This window comes from Lepidochelys kempii, chromosome 1 (assembly GCF_965140265.1).
Source record: "Lepidochelys kempii isolate rLepKem1 chromosome 1, rLepKem1.hap2, whole genome shotgun sequence".
Lineage (NCBI taxonomy): Eukaryota > Metazoa > Chordata > Testudines > Cheloniidae > Lepidochelys > Lepidochelys kempii.
The window spans coordinates 80,358,232-80,380,579 of NC_133256.1; the positions used below are offsets into that span (position 1 = coordinate 80,358,232).

The 22,348-nt window shown below is 40.5% G+C and overlaps 1 protein-coding gene across 4 annotated transcripts in view; it reads left to right on the forward strand.

Annotated features, from left to right (window-relative positions):
* SCEL (sciellin) overlaps positions 1–21,328 on the forward strand; it is an 83,459-nt gene extending 62,131 nt beyond the window's left edge. For 2 of the 4 annotated variants that reach the window (XM_073326255.1, XM_073326437.1), the window contains exons 13-20: positions 3,214–3,270; positions 9,611–9,670; positions 12,542–12,625; positions 14,500–14,592; positions 16,933–17,007; positions 19,197–19,305; positions 20,456–20,558; positions 21,263–21,328. In XM_073326255.1, coding sequence (XP_073182356.1) covers positions 3,214–3,270; positions 9,611–9,670; positions 12,542–12,625; positions 14,500–14,592; positions 16,933–17,007; positions 19,197–19,305; positions 20,456–20,558; positions 21,263–21,279 — 598 coding nt within the window. In that variant the 3' untranslated portion in view covers positions 21,280–21,328. The remainder of the gene's footprint in view (positions 1–3,213; positions 3,271–9,610; positions 9,671–12,541; positions 12,626–14,499; positions 14,593–16,932; positions 17,008–19,196; positions 19,306–20,455; positions 20,559–21,262) is intronic. The other 2 variants (XM_073326349.1, XM_073326502.1) reach the window with 2 other exon arrangements.
* The last annotated feature ends 1,020 nt before the right edge of the window (positions 21,329–22,348 follow it).

The window sequence follows — 22,348 nt, forward strand, 5'->3', positions numbered from 1 at the left end:
ATATGGAAAATAATAGTCATATATATCCTATTCCCTCCCCCCCCCCCCCCACCCTGCCACACTATATTCTTGAATACTTTAAAAAAAACAAACCAAAACCCCACCATCCAATGCTCTGTCTTTAGGGATTACGTCACAAAGCAATGGTGAGGATAAACTGAGTTTCATGTGTAATCTCATGACTCCAGGAGCTGCAGCTTTAAGAAAAACACCAAATATCAGGATAGAATCATGAGTCGGCAACCTGGCGGCACTAGCACTATTAGCTGCTTTCCTCCTGCAGGCTCCCGTCCCTATTCTGTCCACCCACTCTGTTTCCCCATTTGCTCTTCCTCCCTTCAGCAGCTCCTGCTCCTCCCTTACTTATAGATTCATAGATTCATAGATATTTAGGTCAGAAGGGACCATTATGATCATCTAGTCTGACCTCCTGCACAATGCAGGCCACAGAATTTCACCCACCACTCCTAAAAAAGACCTCACACCTATATCTGTGCTATTGAAGTCCTCAAATTGTAGTTTGAAGACCTCAAGGAGCAGAGAATCCTCCAGCAAGTGACCCATGCCCCATGCTACAGAGGAAGGCGAAAAACCTCCAGGGCCTTCCAATCTGCCCTGGAGGAAAATTCCTTCCCGACCCCAAATATGGCGATCAGCTAAACCCTGAGCATATGGGCAAGATTCATCAGCCAGATACTACTTCCTGTCCCCCTGTAGTTCTGGTCTCCCTTGTCCTCCCCAGTACCCTGTCCCCTATCTCCCCACCCTCCAGTAGGTCCTGCCTTGTTTCCCAACTGCCCCCATGGTTCCTGTCACTTCACACATTCCCAGAAGCCCCTCACCTTTCCTGCCTGTGGAGCACTCATGTCATGTCACCAATGCTACCTCTTCCCCTTTCTGTTGCTCCTTGTGTCTGAGAAACTGCAGGGCAATTTGAAAGCAGCCAAAGGGGAAGGCAGAGAGGTCTTCATCTTGCACCTGCATGCTTCATCAGGCACCACAGTAGCCCCTGTAGTGGCAGCAGTCCAAGCCCTCCTGCTTTCTAGAGCCCAAGTGAATGTGTAACATTCATTCTGGGATGCAGGAATGTGTGAAGGTCTGCCTACATACATTAGTGTCACATGAGATCTGTGGCATTTGACATGTCTTCAATTCCAGGATCAGGGTTTAATTAAGACAAGATGTAACAAGTGCCTGACTCCCATTGACTGCAATAGGCTTTGGATCAGGCCCCAGGTGAGTTAGAAACAACTAGGGCTATGTTAGGGCTATACACTAGAGACTTACAGCGGCACGCTATCAGCGTAATTAAACCATCTCAAATGAGCAGCGGTAGCTATGTGGGCGGGAGAGCATCATCATGAGATAGGCTTAAAAATAATAAATTTTGGATTCTTTTAATCCGCCTTCTTTTTTGAGCCTTAAGGTTTGTTTTCAAGCATTTCTCTACAACCAGGGGCTAGAAACTTACTTTTCTTTTAATGAAAGCTGAGATTCTCACATAATCAAATGAATCTGGAGCTTTAAGAAAAACATTAAATACCATGAGACTTGTGATAACATAGTGAGAGTTGGCAACACTGTGTTAGTGGCCACAAATATATCAGAATTACAAACATAACAAATTTGAACTTACCCGTGATTCTAGAAGAATATGTAGAATACATATTTATTAATAGCTCTTACGTAATGTTAGACAATTGATGTTGAATGTCCTCTGAGTCCCTCATGCTAATTTTGTTTGATCCTTAAAGAAGACAAGATCTTGGTAATCCCAAAGTGAATCCCACAGCTGACAAATGACAAGGGGAAATCTTGCAGAGCCCTTTGTCTTTATCTTTCACGAAATGTGTGTTTGAAGATAGAACTGTTTAATGTGCAGCTATTGGAACGTCAAGTAATAAGACATGCAACACTGTGCACTAGGAGAATGAGACTGCGCTCTACAGGAAGTCAGAGTGTTACTGTAGTGGGAATTGCTGTTTTCTTGTTGTCCTCTATTTAAGAACAGCTTTATACTTCCAACCCAACTCTCATTTCCTTCACAAATCAATGATACAAGATATTAACCTAATTAAAGTATACAGGCAATGTTAGGATTGATTTTTAGGTACAGCTGGTTGCAAAAGTTTTTGACCAAAAATTTTACATTAGAAAATGCAGTTTACTGAAATGGAAACATTTTGCAAACACACGTTGAAATAGGAAATTATAATAAGGTAAAAATGTTTCATTTTGACTCATTTCATTTCAACATTTATTATTACCATAATTTATTATCATATATTACATTATTTTATATTGCTTCAACATTTTTGAAATGAAGTGATTCAGTGCTACTGAAACTAAATATTTGAATAGCTCTGTAATCAGAATTTGTTTGGAATTTTCATTCTGCAATAAATATTAAAATTTTCAGCTTTTCTTTCTGATTTGGAATGAAAATACATTTTGACAAGTGACAATTTTCCATGGAACAGAAATTCTGTTTTCCAACCAGCTGTAATTTTATGGAGAGCAAACTTTAAATTGTGATATGTCAGACAATGGAAGTGTTGTCTGCCAGCTAGAGACGAGAGGGTCTAGAATGAGTGGGTTTATCCAAGTAACATGCCTCCCAGTTCATAGCTGGACATGCTGTCCCACCAACACAGTGAGAATTAAATCAGAATTCTGCTGGTCCAGAGGGGTGACTGTTGAATCTTCTTGGCTTGTATTGAATAGTCTTCCCTCTGATTAGCTTCTTCTAGTTTATGCTATGTTTTTTTTTCTCAGCAAGGACTCATTCTTCATACATCATAGTAATATTCTGCTGATTTTATGATTCAGTAATCTCATGGTTTAAAGTTCATTGCTGGCTAAAAGGCATGCAATTTTTTTTAAAGTTATTGAAGTAGGGGTTTTTAAATCATGATTATGAATGCTAAGAAGGCATTTACCCTTTTGTTGCATATGTTAGGTGTAGTTGGTTGTTTCTAAAACATAATCAGGTGTTACTTGGATCAAATGGAAATACCTGAATGGGTATATATTTACAGGTTATATATCATTGAATTAGCAATGTAGGCTTTCAACTTTGCCATCAATTTAACTCCATCTTTCTTGAAAAATGTGTCAATAACCTCTTTACTTTAAGCAAGTCCTTAATTTTAGCAAATGGACAATTGTATGTACTGACTGTGACCTGCTCTGGTTTTGCTTTATCTTTTATAGGAGCCAAGATCTTGATAATCTAAAAAAAAATCCCACAACTCACACAGATGACAAGGGGTAAGTCTTGGAAGCATCTCGGTTTCTATTTTTCTGATGCAGGTGGTAGTGTATAACTATTGGAGTTTGAAAAAAGACTAATATTAAAATCCATAAAGTCCTTAAAGGACTAAAAAGTAGCACCGGCTGTTCAGAAGTACAGGATGGCATTAGAATGTAAATAATAGCAATGATGAAATAACACTTATGCACTATTAACTAATCAGTCAGCACCCAGGTGCTGGAACTAGGGATGATGGGGGTTCTGCCGTACCCCCGGCTTGAAGTGGTTTCCATTATATATAGGGTTTATGGTTTGGTTCAATGGCTCTCAGCACTCTCACTACACAAATTTTTCCAGCACCCCAGCCCAGGAGGGTGTGTGTGTGTTTGTGTGAGAATCATTGGCAATCTCCATGCACGTTTATAGCTGCCTCAGAGTTCATCAGTGTCCAGCACAACTTCCTATGTAACTTTAGATATATTTTGTAGGGGATTAAACAAAATTTTGAAGAACTCAGAATAGCTGTGTTTGCCAGAGACAGAGCAGAGTTAAGCAGTTAATAAATTGCCCCACATTCTAAAGGGACTGACTTGTGTGTTGGACCTCAATGTCAATAGAGAGAGATTCAGACCAAGGTCCTTGTTGTCCATAAACCATTTTAGGAATGAGCTAAAGCAGGAAGCTGCCACACTACTTTGCTAGTAGGAGCTAGACAATGATCTCCACACTTAGGAGCAGTTTCAGAGTAGCAGCCGTGTTAGTCTGTATTTGCAAAAAGAAAAGGAGTACTTGTGGCACCTTAGAGACTAACAAATTTATTTGAGCATAAGCTTTCATGAGCTACAGCTCACTTCATCGGATGCATTCAGTGGAAAATACAGTGAGGAGATTTATTTACACAGAGAAGATGAAACAATGGTGTTACCATACACAATGTAAGGAGAGTGATTATTTAAGATGAGCTAATACCAGCAGGAGAGCAGGGGGTGGGGTGGGGGCGGGAGCCTTTTGCAGTGATAATCAAGGTGGGCCATTTCCAGCAGTTGACAAGAACGTCTCAGGAACGGTGTGTGGGGGGGAATAAACATGGGGAAATAGTTTTACTTTGTGTAATGACCCATCCACTCCCAGTCTCTGTTCAAGCCTAAGTTAATTGTATCCAATTTGCAAATGAATTCCAATTCAGCAGTCTCTCATTGGAGTCTGTTTTTGAAGTTTTTTTGTTGAAGAATTGTCACATTTAGGTCTCTAATCGAGTGACCCGAGAGATTGAAGTGTTCTCTGACTGTTTTTTGAATGTTATAATTCTTGACGTCTGATTTGTGTCCATTTATTCTTTTACGTAGAGACTGTGCAGTTTGGCCAATGTACATGGCAGAGGGGCATTGCTGGCACATGATGGCGCATATCACATTGGTGGATGTGCAGGTGAACGAGCCTCTGATAGTGTGGCTGATATGATTAGGTCCTATGATGGCGTCCCCTGAATAGATATGTGGACACAGTTGGCAACGGGCTTTGTTGCAAGGATAGGTTCCTGGGTTAGTTGGTTCTGCTGTGTGGTGTGTGGTTGCTGGTGAGTATTTGCTTCAGGTTGGGGGGCTGTCTGTAAGCAAGGACTGGCCTGTCTCCCAAGATCTGTGAGTGATGGGTCATCCTTCAGGATAGGTTATAGATCCTTGATAATGCGTTGGAGGGGTTTTAGTTGAGGGCTGAAGGTGATGGCTAGTGGTGTTCTGTTCTTTTCTTTGTTAGGCCTGTCCTGTAGTAGGCGACTTCTGGGTACTCTTCTGGCTCTATCAATCTGTTTCTTCACTTCCGCAGGTGGGTACTGTAGTTGTAAGAATGCTTGATAGAGATCTTGTAGGTGTTTGTCTCTGTCTGAGGGGTGGGAGAAAATGCGGTTGTATCGTAGAGCTTGGCTGTAGACAATGGATCGTGTGGTGTGATCTGGGTGAAAGCTGGAGGCATGTAGGTAGGAATAGTAGTCAGTAGGTTTTCCGTATAGGGTGGTGTTTATGTGACCATCGCTTATTAGCATGGTAGTGTCCAGGAAGTGGATCTCTTGTGTGGACTGGTCCAGGCTGAGGTTGGTGGTGGGATGGAAATTGTTGAAATCATGGTGGAATTCCTCAAGAGCTTCTTTTCCATGGGTCCAGATGATGATGATGTCATCAGTGTAGCGCAAGTAGAGTAGGGGCATTAGGGGACAAGAGCTGAGGAAGCATTGTTCTAAGTCAACCATAAAAATGTTGGCATACTGTGGGGCCATGCGGGTACCCATAGCAGTGCTGCTGATTTGAAGGTATACGTTGTCCCCAAATGTGAAATAGTTATGGGTGAGGACAAAGTCACAAAGTTCAGCCACCAGGTTTGCCGTGACATTATCGGGGATACTGTTCCTGACGGCGTGTAGTCCATCTTTGTGTGGAATGTTGGTGTAGAGGACTTCTACATCCATAGTGGCCAGGATGGTGTTTTCAGGAAGATCACCGATGGATTGTAGTTTCCTCAGGAAGTCAGTGGCATCTCAAAGATAGCTGGGCGTGCTAGTAGCGTAGGGCCTGAGGAGGGAGTCTACATAGCCAGACAATCCTGCTGTCAGGGTGCCAATGCCTGAGATGATGGGGCGTCCAGGATTTCCAGGTTTATGGATCTTGGGTAGCAGATAGAATACCCCAGGTCGGGGTTCCAGGGGTGTGTCTGTGCAGATTTGTTCTTGTGCTTTTTCAGGGAGTTTCTTGAGCAAATGCTGTAGTTTCTTTTGGTAACTCTCAGTGGGATCAGAGGGTAATGGCTTATAGAAAGTGGTATTGGAGAGCTGCCTAGCAGCCTCTTGTTTATATTCCGACCTATTCATGATGACAACGCCACCTCCTTTGTCAGCCTTTTTGATTATGATGTTGTTTCTGAGGCTGTGGATGGCATTGTGTTCTGCATGGCTGAGGTTATGGGGCAAGTAATGCTGCCTTTCCACAATTTCAGCCCGTGCATGTTGGCGGAAGCACTCTATGTAGAAGTCCAGTCTGCTGTTTTGACCTTCAGGAGGAGTCCACCCAGAATCCTTCTTTTTATAATCTTGTTAGGAAGGTCTCTGTGGATTAGTATGTTGTTCAGAAGTGTGTTGGAAATATTCCTTGAGTCAAGGACGTCGAAAATAGGATTCTAGGTCACCACAGAACTGTATCATGTTCGTGGGGGTGGAGGGGCAGAAGGAGAGGCCCCGAGATAGGACAGATTCTTCTGCTGGGCTAAGAGTATGGTTGGATAGATTAACAATATTGCTGGGTGGGTTAAGGGAACCACTGTTGTGGCCTCTTGTGGCATGTAGTAGTTTAGATAGTTTAGTGTCCTTTTTCTTTTGTAGAGAAGCAAAGTGTGTGTTGTAAATGGCTTGTCTAGTTTTTGTAAAGTCCAGCCACGAGGAAGTTTGTGTGGAAGGTTGTTTTTTTATGAGAGTATCCAGTTTTGAGAGCTCATTTTTAATCTTTCCCTGTTTGCTGTAGAGGATGTTGATCAGGTGGTTCCGCAGTTTCTTTGAGAGCGTGTGGCACAAGCTGTCAGAATAGTCTGTGTGGTATGTAGATTGTAATGGATTTTTTACCGTCAGTCCTTTTGGTGTGATGTCCATCTGTTTGCATTTGGAGAGGAAGATGTCTGTCTGTATCTGTATGAGTTTTTTCATGAACTTGATAGATTTCCACTCCATACCACTCCCATTATTTTACGCCCCTTCCCCCTCAGTCTGGGCATAGCTATAACTCCCTGAGCATCAGTGCTACCATATCCAGTCCAAATTTTAATTTAAAGGGAAATGTAGCTTTCACATTGAGCCAGAGTCTGAGAGACACAGAGGCCTGGAACTACAAAGGTACTTAAGTGTTTAAATTCCAGTTTTAAGCTCCACTGTGATCCACAAAACTCCTGCTGAACCCTGTAGATGCCTAAACTTGCTCAGTGCCTAAATTTTCAGGGTAGAAGATTTCTGCCTTTTGGCATGCACACTGCCACTTCTCTCTAGGTACCCAGATACCATCGCCCACCTAAGCCTCAGAGCGATCCACGAACTGGAGAAAGATAGGCACCTTCTACCTAATTTGTGTGCAGGGCCCAATCTGGTAGGTGTGCTCAGAGGCTGCCTACTGGATCAAGTCCCATTCAAAATCTAGAAGGAGATGGAGGTCATGATGCTCACCTTATAATGTTTAGCTTAGTGGTTAGAGCACTCACCTAGGATGTGGGAGGCCCCGGTTTAATTCCCCCTCTCCTGCCCAGCAGAGGGAGACACAGGATTTGGACAGGGATCTCCCACCTCTCAGGTGAGTGCTCTAACCACTGAGAGGTGGGATATTCTGATGTGGGGTTCCCTCAGTCTCTCCAGTTGAAGCTGTTCCTCTGTGGGTAAAAAGTCATTGGAGCAGGAGGACTGGACACTAGGTCTCCTGTCTCCCAGGTGGGTGCCCTAACAACTCTTGGACATTTTGTCTCTGGACCAGTAACTAATTATTTGTTCACAGTGAATATCCACAGCATCACAATACCTAAGTCCCTTTGTGGATCTGGCCTGCATGTCACTGACACAACTGGAAGTTGAGGTGCTCAGTGACTCTTAGGAAGCATCCATCTTTTTGCAGGATTAAGCTACTATGAGTAGACTCAGTTAACTATGTTCCCCTTTGCAGGCTGAACTGTGTGAGAGTCCTCCACATCAACATGAAATCTATACTAGCATCTTCTTGGTTCACAAAGAACAACTTTAAAAAACAAGCTAAAAAAGAAGTTTGTAGTCAGAGCTAACTGGCTAGTTGGAGTGAAGTTAACTTTATGGTTTTACTCCCCACCTGCAGCCCTAGAAAGGATTTATCCTTTTGTTGTACTGGTTACAACTGGTTACACATTGTTCCATTTTTTTCAAGTCAGTAGAGAAAGAGAGAGTTATTTAAAGTCAAAATAAAGTTCTGTATTAAAATTCAGCTACTTGTTTAATCTTACTTGTAAAAGTGAAAGTGTTTCTCTACATTTAAACTGTAATTGTGTTGTATTTGTAATACAGTCATGTGTTATGGTTTAATTCTTCATATTAATTTAAGGAAGGTGGTATTAAAATACTTCACAACATAAGATGATTAGCACAGCTTTAAATCTACCATAATTTATTGGTATAATAATTTAATAGAATAAGTGGAAAAATTAATGTTTTTAATTCTAATTTTTGTTAGTTTTTAAATGCTTACATTTTTAGTCCAAGGACGGAAATTTAAATAAAGCCTCAGTAATCATATATGACAGTAGATCACTTCTGTCATTCCAAAAAACACACTAACTGGACAAATGTATATTTATTCAGAAGTTCCTTAGCAGAATGCAAGCTTCTTTAGTTTTAGTGTTCACAATATTTCTTATCTTTGTGAACTAATGCTAGAAACAGAAATCTATGCCATAGAAGATTGTGAATTAATGTCAGAATTCTTCAGAAACTTCATTTCTTTTTTCACTGGCACATATAATGTAGAGTAGGAATCTAAATCATTTGATAGTTTTCATATATTTAGATCCACAAAAGGGAATACTTCTGTGGGAAGCATCAGAATTTTTCCTCTTGCAAATGGAAAATTAAGTATATTTTTGTGACTATCAATAACAATTTGGCATAACTATTTGTGAACTATTAACAAACTTATTCAGTATGCATTATTTCCTGGGGAATGTGCATGTTTTTCTTCATTTTTTAAACAGAAATCCTACTTATATCCAATTTTATAATCAAGCAGAATATTTTAACATCACTCTATTTTTGTTGTTTCACAGAGGAAAAGACCTTGATGATCTCACTGTTGTAAATACTGCTGCATAGAAAAATAAGAGGCAAGGCCTGTAGTGAGGTTTCTCGCATATTGTAGAAGAGTTTGTAGTTGGGTAGCTGCTTAAGTGTGAGTCTTGTTACTGAGGGTTTATTTCAGTAAATGTGGTTACAGGCGTCAAAACTAACAACAATTAATTGTCTTGGTCTAGGTTATTAAAGTAAAACCATGTTAATTTCTTTTTAACTTGCAAATAAATACAAGATAGTAAATGGAAATAATTCAATGTAGATATTACAGAGGATTTTATTTTCTATTATTGAAACTGAAAATGCTCAGCATACATCTGCTTTAATAAATAATAAAGATGGGGGACTCTCTCCTGGAAAGTAGTGTTTGTCAGCAACCAGGACAATGGTGCAGTGTAGTCAGCAATCTCTTACTTGTGGAAAAATTCTATGCTTTTTCCTTTTTAAAATGCAAGTCCATCCTTATAGCTAATTTGTAGTTGAATTGAACATTTTGACCAACACTGAGGTATATTTCATTTTCACAGAGGCCAAGATCTTGACGATCGCATTGAAGTAAAGGCTCCTGTGGAGCAAAATAAAAATCGGTAAGACTTAATTCATAGCACGGTCTTACAGTCATTGAAAATTAAAATGGTTTGTAGTGGTGGAGCATTTTCCTGTGCAGTACTGTGCATGGGAATGTTCCTTACCAATGTAAGCATGTCAAAGTTTCAGATCTTTAGAAAGACATATGAATGTATTTATAAATTTGCCTAATATAATAAATATATAGCTGTATTTATTTATTTTTTTAAAAAGTCAGAAAACATTACTCCCTTAGTGCATGCAAATGTCTTGGTGTCACAAAGAAGTACTTGTAGGTGTATTAAGGTGTTTGATAGTTTAAAGCGTACATCAGTGCTTCTAGGGTTCCTGGTCACTTGAGCTGTTGAAGTCTTGATTCATTTAAAAGCGGCAAAGAGTCCTGTGGCACCTTATAGACTAACAGTCATATTGGAGCATAAGCTTTCGTGGGTGTGCATCCAACGAAGTGGGTATTCACCCACGAAAGCTTATGCTCCAATACGTCTGTTAGTCTATAAGGTGCCACAGGACCCTTTGCCGCTTTTACAGATCCAGACTAACACGGCGACCCCTCTGATGCTTGATTCATTTAATGTAACTAAATTTAGCAGTCAGTCTTTCAGGGAAAACATTCATGGTATTTTGTCTTCATTTAGAGAGAATCCTTCATTAAACTTTATATCTGAATGGAACCCCCTCCCACTCTAAATATTTAAGAAGAATTAGTCATTTCAGTAAATGAATAATTTCAATCCTTTTCTTAAAATAGAGGTGTTCACATCACAAAAGTCCCTATCAAGATACTACCCTGGCTAGCAGTCTCATCAGAGAGGCAAAGACTGAAAGTATATAGAGAATCAACTTCTCTTTCAGCTCTTAAACTAGTTCTGCCACATCAAGGTTGAGGCACAAGGGAGGGTACCGCTTCATGCTACATGCTGTGCATGTAAAACACTGAAATGGAGGAAGATTCATTTAGTGGAGAATCCAGACCTTGGCAATCTCACTGCAGCAAATCAAACAGCAGGCAAAATAACCAGTGTTCAGGCTCCTGGTTATCACTTTCTCTCTGAATTTAACTTTTGGCAGAGTTGTAACTTTTGACATACGGTGATAGTCGCCTTTTGTTTGAGCTTCACTGTTTAAAAAAAGTCACAAATATTGTTAGTATTTCCTATTTAAATCACTGCATTAGGTTGATGAGGTTAAGTTTATGCTCTGTAGAATGTCCTGTTTAGAGCCATGAAAACTCTAGGAAACTGGGATATGTATACAGGAATCCTGGTGCTGCTTTGTTTGTCTATCTAGCAGCTAGCTAGTCATTTCTAATGCACCCATCACCGTATTGCACCAAAACATGTTCTTTGGACCCTGTTTTCCATGTGGCTTGTTCCTGAACTGAAATAAAACTCTAGTTCTAAAAAAAATTAACCCCAATATTGATTCCTTATTTTTTGTTGTTAAAAATCTGTGTATCTGTTCTGTGCTGGTATTTTTAAAGTCCCCATTTAAAATGTAATATGTATCCAAAAATCCATTGCCAACATTGCAGAAATACAGATAACATATAAAAACCCCACAATCAACACAGCAATTTGACAGTAGAAATGAAAACTATTAATGGGAACCTTACAGAGTTTGGCATTCAATTAATGAGAAAAACATTTAAAAGTTTGGACATGTATCCAAGTCTACAGAGGTCCCCAACAAAACCCAGAGCCTTGTACCCCACACAATCCCCTTGCCAGAACAGGTCTTGTGATCATACCAACATCTCCATACCAAACTAGCTGCTGTTGTCATCTTGACATGAGGTTCTATGGCCTTTTGGTGTCTTTAGTGGCCTCATTTTCAGATTCTATGTGTGTATTTGTGCACCCTGTCTGGTGGAAGCACAGCCTCTTTATCCCCCCACCCTCCCCAGCTCTCTCCCTCTTTCACAGACCCACAAGGGATTCTTCTTGCCCCTATCCTTGCTGACCGCATACCTGCAGATGTCTTGTTTTCGTGTGGGTAGTGGTCTTTATAGCTTTCACCCTCCTGATGTCTTCAGGGCAAGAGGGCTAGGTAGTAGCTCCTTATTAGTGTCTTCAAGGATTAGGGAGCATTCAGTGAGCCACCTGAAATGGCTGATAAGGACTCCCTGAAGTTATCAAGGAGGAGCAGTTGGTAAAAGCCACCAAGCTCCTTCCCCGGGTAAGTGACATCACTGGGCGTTGGACAGGTGGCGAGAGTGGATGTGCCAGGGAATGGGCTTGGACAAAAGGATGGAGGTGTGTGATGACCAAACTAGAGCCAGTACTAGCTCCAGACAGAAAATAGACCCAAACTACTAAGATCAGTTTGGATGTGGGTCATCTTCAGCTGAATAACTCTTTCCAAAGTTTAGGAGTTCGGGGGGTGAATAAAATGGTTCTTGTTTTGACCATCCTTTATTTGGAGGTCTTGGTCCAGTTGCCAACTGGTAAATGTCCACATCACAAAACCACCGCCACAAGGCACTAATTGGCAACCTTGTCACCACTCTCATTAGAGTTGCCAGGGACTGTTTGCGGATGGACACTGAACAATTGGCTCACAACCTAGAGATGGTCCCTCCAGGTCACCATAGAAGCTATATGAGAACTTGTATGGTTGCTGCCCCCACAGCTTGAGATCTCTGGGGGCACGCAGAAGGATTTAGTCTGCTGGACTGCCAATCTGCCATATTTCATGGCTTCTAAATTCACACCCTTTTTTAAAAAAAAGGAAAGAAAAAACGTCTCCTGTTCACTTTCTAATGTTAGTAACACAGGGCCACATTCAGGCGTCACTGAAAGTGGTCTGACTGTGCATGATTTAAAAATATACTTTGTGTCATAAATCTTTGTCTTGTCCTTGGTTTATTTCAGGACAACTGAGCAACCCTCTGATTCTGCTAATGCTCCAAATAACCGATCTGACACAAACTACTTTTATGACAACAGAGGATCCAGGTGCTGTAGTCAATGAGTTACAAAGTTTAAATAAATAAATAATGCCTCAAGCACTCTTCCTTACACAAAATCCAGGTGAACAGGCTTTATGTGCAGAAGTTCCATAGAGACTGGAATCCTCCCACCAGCCTGTGGAGTGGCAAGGAAAACAAAGGATATATTTACTGGGGTTGTGCCCTTACACTCTCTGCCCCACCCAGAAACCTCCTTCCATGCTGCTATGGACAGAACCTCCAGGTCACACTGCTCCAAGGCATATGGTGGGCAGAGACACCGTGTGTCATCTCTCACCTTTCTCAGCAGAACTGTACTGAGTTTTCTGCCTTACAGGCCATGCACAGACTGAAGCAAAATAGATTTTTTTAAAAGATGCTTCCCTTTCAGTGCTGGAGTCTCTTCCTTTAGCTAGAATCTGTAACTACAGACACTTATATTGTAAATCTCAGTGAAAATTGACCAAATTTATATGCTGGATGCCTGGAAAAAGTACCAATTTGCCACTTATTGAAGGGTAGCAGGAAAGCAGGTGAAAATAAGAAATAACATGTTTTTCTGCACAAAGTCATAACAGGATTATCAAATGATTAAAAACCTTTTGACAACAAATAAACAGTATATCATTCTGCCTGACTGAAAGAACATTCTGGATGAGGAATTGAAAGCCTCAGTGACATTTCTGTTTAAACATGAAAATGAGTATAGTCACTCTTCAAGAACAAACAGCACAACCATATTACTAACACAGGGCTAGACTGTGCCTTTAAGCACAGTCCTGTGTAAGTGGCAGTCCATAACTTCACGTACCTAGGAGGAGTAAAGGGAAGGAACTGTGACTTTGAACCATAATTCCTTCACTCCTCCTCACTTGCTCCTTGTCAGAGAGGAGGGTGGAAGAATTCTGCTACTGACCTTTATCCAAAGCAGTTCAAGATGCCATTCAGTCCTGAGGAATGGGACGTGCATTGTGTCAGCTGGAGCCAAGGCTCCACCCATCCCTGCCCTCTCCACCCACTCCCTACCTCTTGCTTAGAGGGGAAGAAAGAACCAGGTGTACAATCCTTGCTCTTCTTCCTACATCTGCAACAGGATGCTGAGGGTTCTTGCTTACTCTTACACTTGTGCATTGCCACATAGGCCTGGGCGACAATTTGGCTAAGAATGAAAGGAAACATAACTTCAGGACTCAGAATAAATATTCAACACACACATTCATCAACATTTTGCAGCTGGCATACAATTTCTCAGTTGTCATGGCTTTTGTAACCTTGTGACTAGCTTTGAGTAGTGTAATGGAAATAAAACCATAATAGTAGGCAAAGAGTGAGCTGCAGCATGTAGTGTTCTCTTTAAACTTGACAGAATATGTACCCTTTACTGGGACTAGAAAACCAGATTAATTCATTAAAAGTATTTAAATGAAATGAAATGTCCTCATATGTTGTTCTATCTATTTTTACATAGTTAATTCTTCAGAAGAGTGCTAAGTACTGTGCTATAGGTACTAGACCAGGTAGCAACATGGCAAATTAAGGGGAGAGTGGCAGGATTGAAACTAAAAACAATTCTTCAGAATATGGAATTTCCAGGGGAAGGAGGATTAGATTTCATCCCAATGTTAATTATTTTTGTACATCTCTATTCTATGTAGTGAATAGTTTCCTGCTATCATATGAAACAACATGCACTCAGTTGCTGACTGAGGGCCCAGGCTCCCCGGAACTTTATGAGGGCAAGATTGGAGCCTAAAATAATCAGTGAAATTCAGGTTTAGGAATTATCCTTGTTATTATTTACAGCCTCTCATAATTGTTTTGCATATAGTATAATTAATCTTTTTTTAAAGATGTAGTTATACATGTGTTTGTGTATTTCAGAAATAATACTTCAACCAGTTACTCAAGTCCAAAGAATAAAGTCGTGTACACAAGGACATACGAGGAGACTAGGTACGGGAAAGATTCGTCCAGGTATTTTTCTCTATAGTTTTTATTTATGCAATAGTTCTGAAAATATCAGTTTAAGCACGAACAATGTTATTTTCAGGCATAGTGCACCCAATATGAAAATTATGTTGAGTGCTGGATGCATAGTACATACAATGACATCTCCATCCCTGATTTAGTTTTAAAGTTTGAACTATCATAACATCCCAATATCAGATAGGGCAGCTTAATGTAAGGTAGTTGGAGAGCAGATTGGAGAGAAACAATTGGAACAGCAAAGAGAAGTTCAGAGAGGCCAGGTACAACTGAAAAATACAGATATAAAAATGCAGAGATGAACAGGAGACTCTGACTTATATGGATGTTTACACATGCATAGCAACCTCTCTGACTTGGCCACTTGTGATTAAAGTAAAGACCATGGCAAACTAAATTCAGATCTGTTTTTTGGTGGCTTGGTGTAAAGCCAGGGTACAAGTTTCTCAGCAGAGGGACGCTCACTGGAAAGAGGTTGCAATGATGTAATGCGACTACAGCCTCCCCTCAAAAGCCAACACAGCCTAAAAAGTAGGTAGCACTAGATGCGTGAAGTGTTATGGTCATGCAGACTGTGGGATGCAGTTCATTGTAACCCTTTGGGGCAGCCTCTGCCACCTGGGCTACTGTGGAGTTTTCTAGTGAAAATTAGAGATGTCCTGCCATGGTGGAACTCCCATGAGAGTCTGGAAGTCTGTGGCACAACTAGGCATGGAACCAGGATTTCCTGAGTCCCAATTAGTGCCTTAATCACAAAACCGCCCTTACACTCTCTGAAAGAAGGCATCTAAGACAAGTAACCACTACTGTAAACTTATTTTTAACTGTATTTATAAAATGGTGATACAAACTATGTAATTATTACTTTATGACAGGTTTCAGAGTAACAGCCGTGTTAGTCTGTATTCACAAAAAGAAAAGGAGTACTTGTGGCACCTTAGAGACTAACCAATTTATTTGAGCATAAGCTTTCGTGAGCTACAGCTCACTTCATCGGATGCATACTGTGGAAAGTGTAGAAGATCTTTTATACACACAAAGCATGAAAAAATACCTCCCCCAACCCCACTCTCCTGCTGGCAATAGCTTATCTAAAGTGATCACTCTCCTTACAATGTGTATGATAATCAAGGTAGGCCATTTCCAGCACAAATCCAGGGTTTAACAAGAACGTCGGGGGGGGGGGGGGCTTAGGAAAAAACAAGGGGAAATAGGTTACCTTGCATAATGACTTAGCCACTCCCAGTCTCTATTCAAGCCTAAGTTAATTGTATCCAGTTTGCAAATGAATTCCAATTCAACAGTTTCTCGCTGGAGTCTGGATTTGAAGTTTTTTTTGTTGAAGAATTGGTGACTTCTGGCCACCTACTACAGGACAGGCCTAACAAAGAAAATAACAGAACGCCACTAGCCGTCACCTTCAGCCCCCAACTAAATCCCCTCCAACGCATTATTAAGGATCTACAACCTATCCTGAAGGATGACCCAAAACTCTCTCAAATCCTGGGAGACAGACCAGTCCTTGCCTACAGACAGCCCCCCAACCTGAAGCAAATATTGGTTATTGGTGTGCTCAATGAAATTTATTCTTGACAATAAAGTAGCCAGAACAAGCTCTGTTAAAAAACTGAACATTTAGCTCCCCAAATAGTTAAATTTACTACAGTATTTCCTGTTCTCAGTATAAGGAGCTTTACAATTACTGTGGTAACTAGACATACCATTCTGTAACAAACAACTTTATATTTTAATGGTGCTCACTGTACTTCTAGGGATACATCACAATTTTAGCAAAAAATGATTGGCTAGTACTAAAAGGGCAGCTCTTCTTGCACTGGTAGAAAAAAAAGGCATTTCTCTGGCTCCTGATGCTTTTTCTAACAGATATGCTTCAGTTCAAACAGGAATTAATTCAGGGGAGTCCTCTGGCCTGGGTAATACAGGAGGTCAGACTAGATGATCATAGTGATCTCTTCTGACCTTATAACTGATCAATCTATAACATTTAGATCACATGCAGTAAAAATATCATTTTTCAGATTTTCCTTGATGGGTTTGTGATTTCAGTTTGAAATGCTAAGGAATTATAAAACAGCACAGCATAAAACTTAGCATTTAGTTTTAATTTACATTAAACTGAGATTTATTTTCTCAATTGAGTGTTAAAACAAAAAATGACAAAACTCATCTCTCAATTTATTTTTACCACGAGACCACTGGTTCGGGTACATGTTAGCATTTATGAAGTGCACATTTTCCTTATTTCAGGAAAGCTTTGAAAAGCCAAAAGTATTGCTTGCTAACTACAAATCATTCACTACATTACAGCAAATCACCCAATGATGCATATGAAGAAAATGTCGCTGGAAAGTCTATCAAAACTGTTTACTCTACTTCTGATCGGTAAGTATCTATCTATGAATAGTGCAGTGTGCTATCGAGGAACACTGACGTTTTACAATAGCACCCATATCTACAGACAAACAAGCAGAGTGGAAGCCACCACAATCATGATCAGACTGTCTACTCAGACAGGCCTGCCTTTCAATGGAACCTTGCCATTTCCATGACCTTGTGCTCTGCGTTATAGGTTACATTACGTTAGGGCTTGTCTATACAAACAGTCAGTTTGCGACAAGCTGGGGTGCAAATCTACCTCAAACTAGCCTGCTGCACACTAACTGTTTGTGTAGATCCTCCTGCCATGCACTAAATGTTCCCTAGTGCCCTTTGATCAACAGATCCACACAGACAGTTAGTGCACGGCAGACTAACACGAAGTAGATTTATACCCCAGCCTGCCATGCACTAACTGTTCATATAGCCATGCCCTTAGTCTTGCCAGTGCTGACATTTACAATCTTTAATAAAACAATGGCCAGTGCTTTAGGTGATAGAGTTGGCTCTGAGCTTCTGTATATATCTACTTTTGGCAGATGTTGGTTTTGGACAATTCTCTTTGCTATAGTGGAGACAGTCTGTAATGAACAAATGTTTAGACCACAGAGATGGATAAATAGACTGATGTGGGGAGTGGGAGGTGGTGTGCACTTAAGTTTTATTTGTAACAGTAGGTAAGATATTTCCAAGTACGGAGGGAATACCTGCTCAAATCAGTAATACCTCACCTATTAATAAAAATAAGTTTTTAACTGTGCCCACTATTTTAAATTCAGATAATATTCACATTCCCATTATTTGGGAATAATCACAGTCAGAAAAACTCATAATGAAAATAGGGCTAAAATGTGAATGTTTAGGGGTGTAGGTATGGATAGTCTTATAGAGCAAACAGCAGCAGTAAATGGGAATGGATACAGGAGCATAACAGTGTGTGGATGTGAGCAAAATTAGTTCAATTTATGTAGCCAGCACAGCAACAGCAGATGAGGATGTCTAGAGAAAAGATCGGGGACAATATGACAAAAAACGGTAAAGAGAACTGAGAGGATGAGTTACTACAGAAAATTCTTTCCTGGGTATCTGGCTGGTGAATCTTGCCCATATGCTCAGGGTTCAGCTGATCACCATATTTGGGGTCGGTAAGGAATTTCCCCCCAGGGCAGGCGGGAAGGAATTTCCCCCCAGGGGAGATTGGAAGAGGCCCTGGAGGTTTTTTGCCTTCCTCTGTAGCATGGGGCACAGGTCACTTGCTGGAGGATTCTCTGCTCCTTGAAGTCTTTAAACCACAATTTGAGGACTTCGATAGCTCAGACATAGGTGAGAGGTTTATCGCAGGAGTGGGTGGGTGAGATTCTGTGGCCTGCATTGTGCAGGAGGTCAGACTAGATGATCATAATGGTCCCTTCTGACCTTAATATCTATGATCCAAACAGTACACATGTTAATTTGACGGCAATGAGAGCAGGAAACTGCTTCCAGCTGCTTCTGCACCAAAACTCAGTGCATGATTGGGCACTCGACTGAGAGTCTAAATCCAACCATCAAGTTGCTGGGAATGCTCCTCTGAGATATTAAGTTTTCCTAATCACTAGCTTCCATCCCTGCTCCCTCCACTTAAGGTATGTCTGTACAGCAACTTCTTGAGCCAGTGTGCTAAAAATAGCAGTGTGGCTGTAGTGGCATGGATGATGGCTCAGGCCAGCCATCCGAGTACAATCTCGTTTGTGTGGCCCCTCCAGGTACATATTCAGTCAGCTAGCCTGACCCACCACCCATGCTGTTGCAGCCACACTGCTGTTTTAGTGTGCTACCTGGAGCAGAGATACTGTCTACCTGTGCTGAGCAACACCCTCCCAGCTACTGGGTACACAGGTACCTTACTGTGTACACTCCCAGGTAGCCAGCAACTTAATACATTCTGACTGCTATTTAGAATCATTCAGCTCACCAAATAAGGCCAGTATTCTTGCTACCTGGTAAATGTATTAATCAGGTTGCCCATCCCTGCAGTGCATACATCACTACCATTAATTAGAACATGGAATATCGATGCATCATTATTACATTCCTGACCGATGTGCTGTATACTAATGGCCTTCCACAGTAATATACTAAATTAATCAGTTTTCCCTCTTGATTTCAATGGGGGCTGCTTTTCTCACAGTTGGTGTTATATTATGTACACACAGGAGTATAATTGAAAAAGATATGTGTACATACTGCCGGAAGCCGTTGGGCATAGATTCCAAAATGATCTTAGATGCCTTACAGATTTGCTGTCACTCAACTTGCTTCAAGGTAAGAAGGGGTTTCACTTCCTGCCATGAAATATAAATAAAAATATATCCTGAACAACATGAATTATATTACATATATCATAAAACAATGTGTAGGCCTTAGCACCTCTCCCTCCAGGAGCAGAACAGAGCCTGCACTGGGAGACAGAAGTTTTTACCTTGGCACCATGCACCTCTTTTTCCCCTCTTCCGGTCCTATGGGTGGTGAGGGAACCAGCAGGGCTGCTTCAGATTTTCCCACCCGCTAATCCTGCAAGAGAAGCCTTCAGTTGTATTGACTTGCAGTCTTATCCCCTACATGTCACAGAACCCTCTTACCACTCCTTTCTAGGAGGAGTTTAGGGGACATTAATTGTTAGGATGCTCTGGAAATCTTATGAAGGAGCTGTATTTTCCAGGGACTAGTAGGAGTTAGTGAGGCTGGGCAGTACAGCATAGGTAAAGTTACCCCTTTGATGTGAACAGTTAGCCAAAATGTGGAATCTTGTGGGTTGTCTCTATTAGGAGAGAAATTGATGATGGAATCAGATATTTCTTTCACGTAATCATGTTTATTTAGAATGTATGTAAAGTCCCATTTCCCTGAACACAGTAAGAATCAAGCAAGAGACAATTTCACTGCTCACAGTTCCAAGCCCTTTTCTAGTCAACGCTTTTAGTTTTTTCTCAGTGGCAAACTATCAGTGCTTCTGTGTCTGGTTCTTCCTTGCTGCCTTTTTTGGTCTCCTTTTGTGGTGTTTCTGAATGCACCTCGCTCTTGCACTCAGAGCTCAGTTTCTGTACCAGTCTTGCATGGCCTGTGTTTTGGGAAGTGAATCCTGTTTCAGCTATCTATTTCATAAAGGTCAAGATTGTTAAACAGCACACTTATCTGAACCACCTTAGTGGAAAAGGGAATTAAGAATATTGGGGAGGAAAATCTACAGTTTGCAAGGCAGAAGGTACTGAACCTTGGGCACCGCATGAAAATAATAATTTGACTATGCTGATTAGGATTGCTATTCCTTGGAGAGATTGTGTTCAGTGACACTGAAATACTATTGGCCACAATTCTGTCCTTGGATGCTTACATGCTGGAACTTAAATAAATATTAGACAGATTTTTGGATGTCTTTTTTACATAAGACTGTGCATATAATTATGTGTTAAAGTGTGAAGTGTGCAAAAGACCTCTGGAAGATCTGAAAGCAGGAGACAGCATTTGGATTTACAGAAATACTGTACATTGTGAACCCTGCTATTTCAAAATTAAAGGTAAGTTGTAGGAAGATTACACTGTAGCAGATTGGATTAAATGCTCTGTTTTCTCTCTCAAATTTCCAAAGTATCTTTCACAAAATGCAATACCATTTTTGTTTCAGTGACGGTTTCTGGTGACATCTGTCACACTGTCTAGAGTGGCTCACAGCCGTGAGTGCCAACATCAGGGCAGACTGTCAAGAAGCAGGGCAGAGACCCCAAACTAGTTGTATGTTCTGTAATTAGATTGCACCAACCCAGTAACAAGTGTGAATTTCTAAGCATTATAACCATCTTACCATGGAGTCACAGACAGTCTTATTGGGCAGTCCAGTCTAACTTGCCACCAACGCAAGCTGAACTTAGTGATACAGTAACTCTCCACTTAACATTGTTTCGATCTTACGTTACCCTAAAACTTGGGCCGGGACCGCTACCCATAGGAACGGTAAGCCTAGCCCAAAGTCCCCTACCCATAGAAACCCTAATGCTAGGGAGGAGATGCCTACCCAGAAGAACTGTAATGCTGGGGTGGGGATGCCTACTCATAGGAAGCCCAACCCTAGCACGGTGATGCCTACCCATAGTATCTGACCACTAAGTATCTGGCCCCAATATCTCTTTACAACAATTCAATTGCCTTCATTTTTGTGTGTTTAGAAAGTGTTGATTGTCTATTTGCTGTGATGCTTCTACTCAGTCTTTTCTTTGTCTTGCAGAAAAATGGATCTACTAGTTTTGGCTTCCAGAAACTAGGATAAAGATACACCAGTATTTAGTTAAATACATCTTCCTAATAATTAAACCTATGTAAAATGTTTAATTTTTTTTGTTAAGACTGACATATTCTAAATATAATATTACTAAATAGTCACTATAGGAACATAATCTATGAGACTTAAAATGACTATAAATACTTCCAGAAAGCAACAGAATGTATGGTTCAGTATGTCCATCAGATGAATGAAAGTTATTTCTACATGTGATTTAGCAAAAGTAGAAATGTATCATATGGAAGGACATATCTCTGCCTGTGAGTTTTGAAGGACCTGTTTTCTGTTTATCCAAAATATGCCTGGTAACAAATAAAGAATTGTTATCTTTATATGCTATGTTTTTAATATTGATACATTTGTAATCAATGTGTTTTTGAAAACCAGTGGTCTTATGGTTATCCAGTACAGTTATAAAATGTATACTCTACATGACATTACTTTCTTATATACAGTATACACTTTTGCAAGGTGGTGGATGCAAACACCTTGTGACTGCTAATTATAAAGAACATAAAAAGCACTTTTCTTGGCATAGAAAATATATTAAAGAAATGAAAAGAACTGTTCATTATTTGTCACAATACATCTGTTCACAAAGAGTCAGCAATATTCTGCATTATTCACTGAGAGTCATAAAGTAGTTCAGTGATTTATTGAGCTACAGTGATAGGTTTTGGCTCCTGCATTCTGTCTTGGGATCTTTGCTTGATCTTTTACATCATTAACATTATTTGACATTATTAACATTAATTTTTTCTCCTTTGTATCTCAGCAAAAAATCATTGATCAAGTGTGACTATGAAAGAATACTTTTTTTTCAAAGGGGTAAAAAAAAATAAAAATGCATGTGGAAATCAACTGGTTCCCAGACAAAAACCTACTGGTGAAAGGAGCGTTTAGTTGAAAGAACTACCTGGGTATTTCTTATTCCTTCTCTGCTGTTACTTAGAAGACAACTGGGTAATGCAGATCAAAACAATTTATTTGAGGAAAAGTTAAACTTAATGGGCTAGATCTTGCAATGTGGTC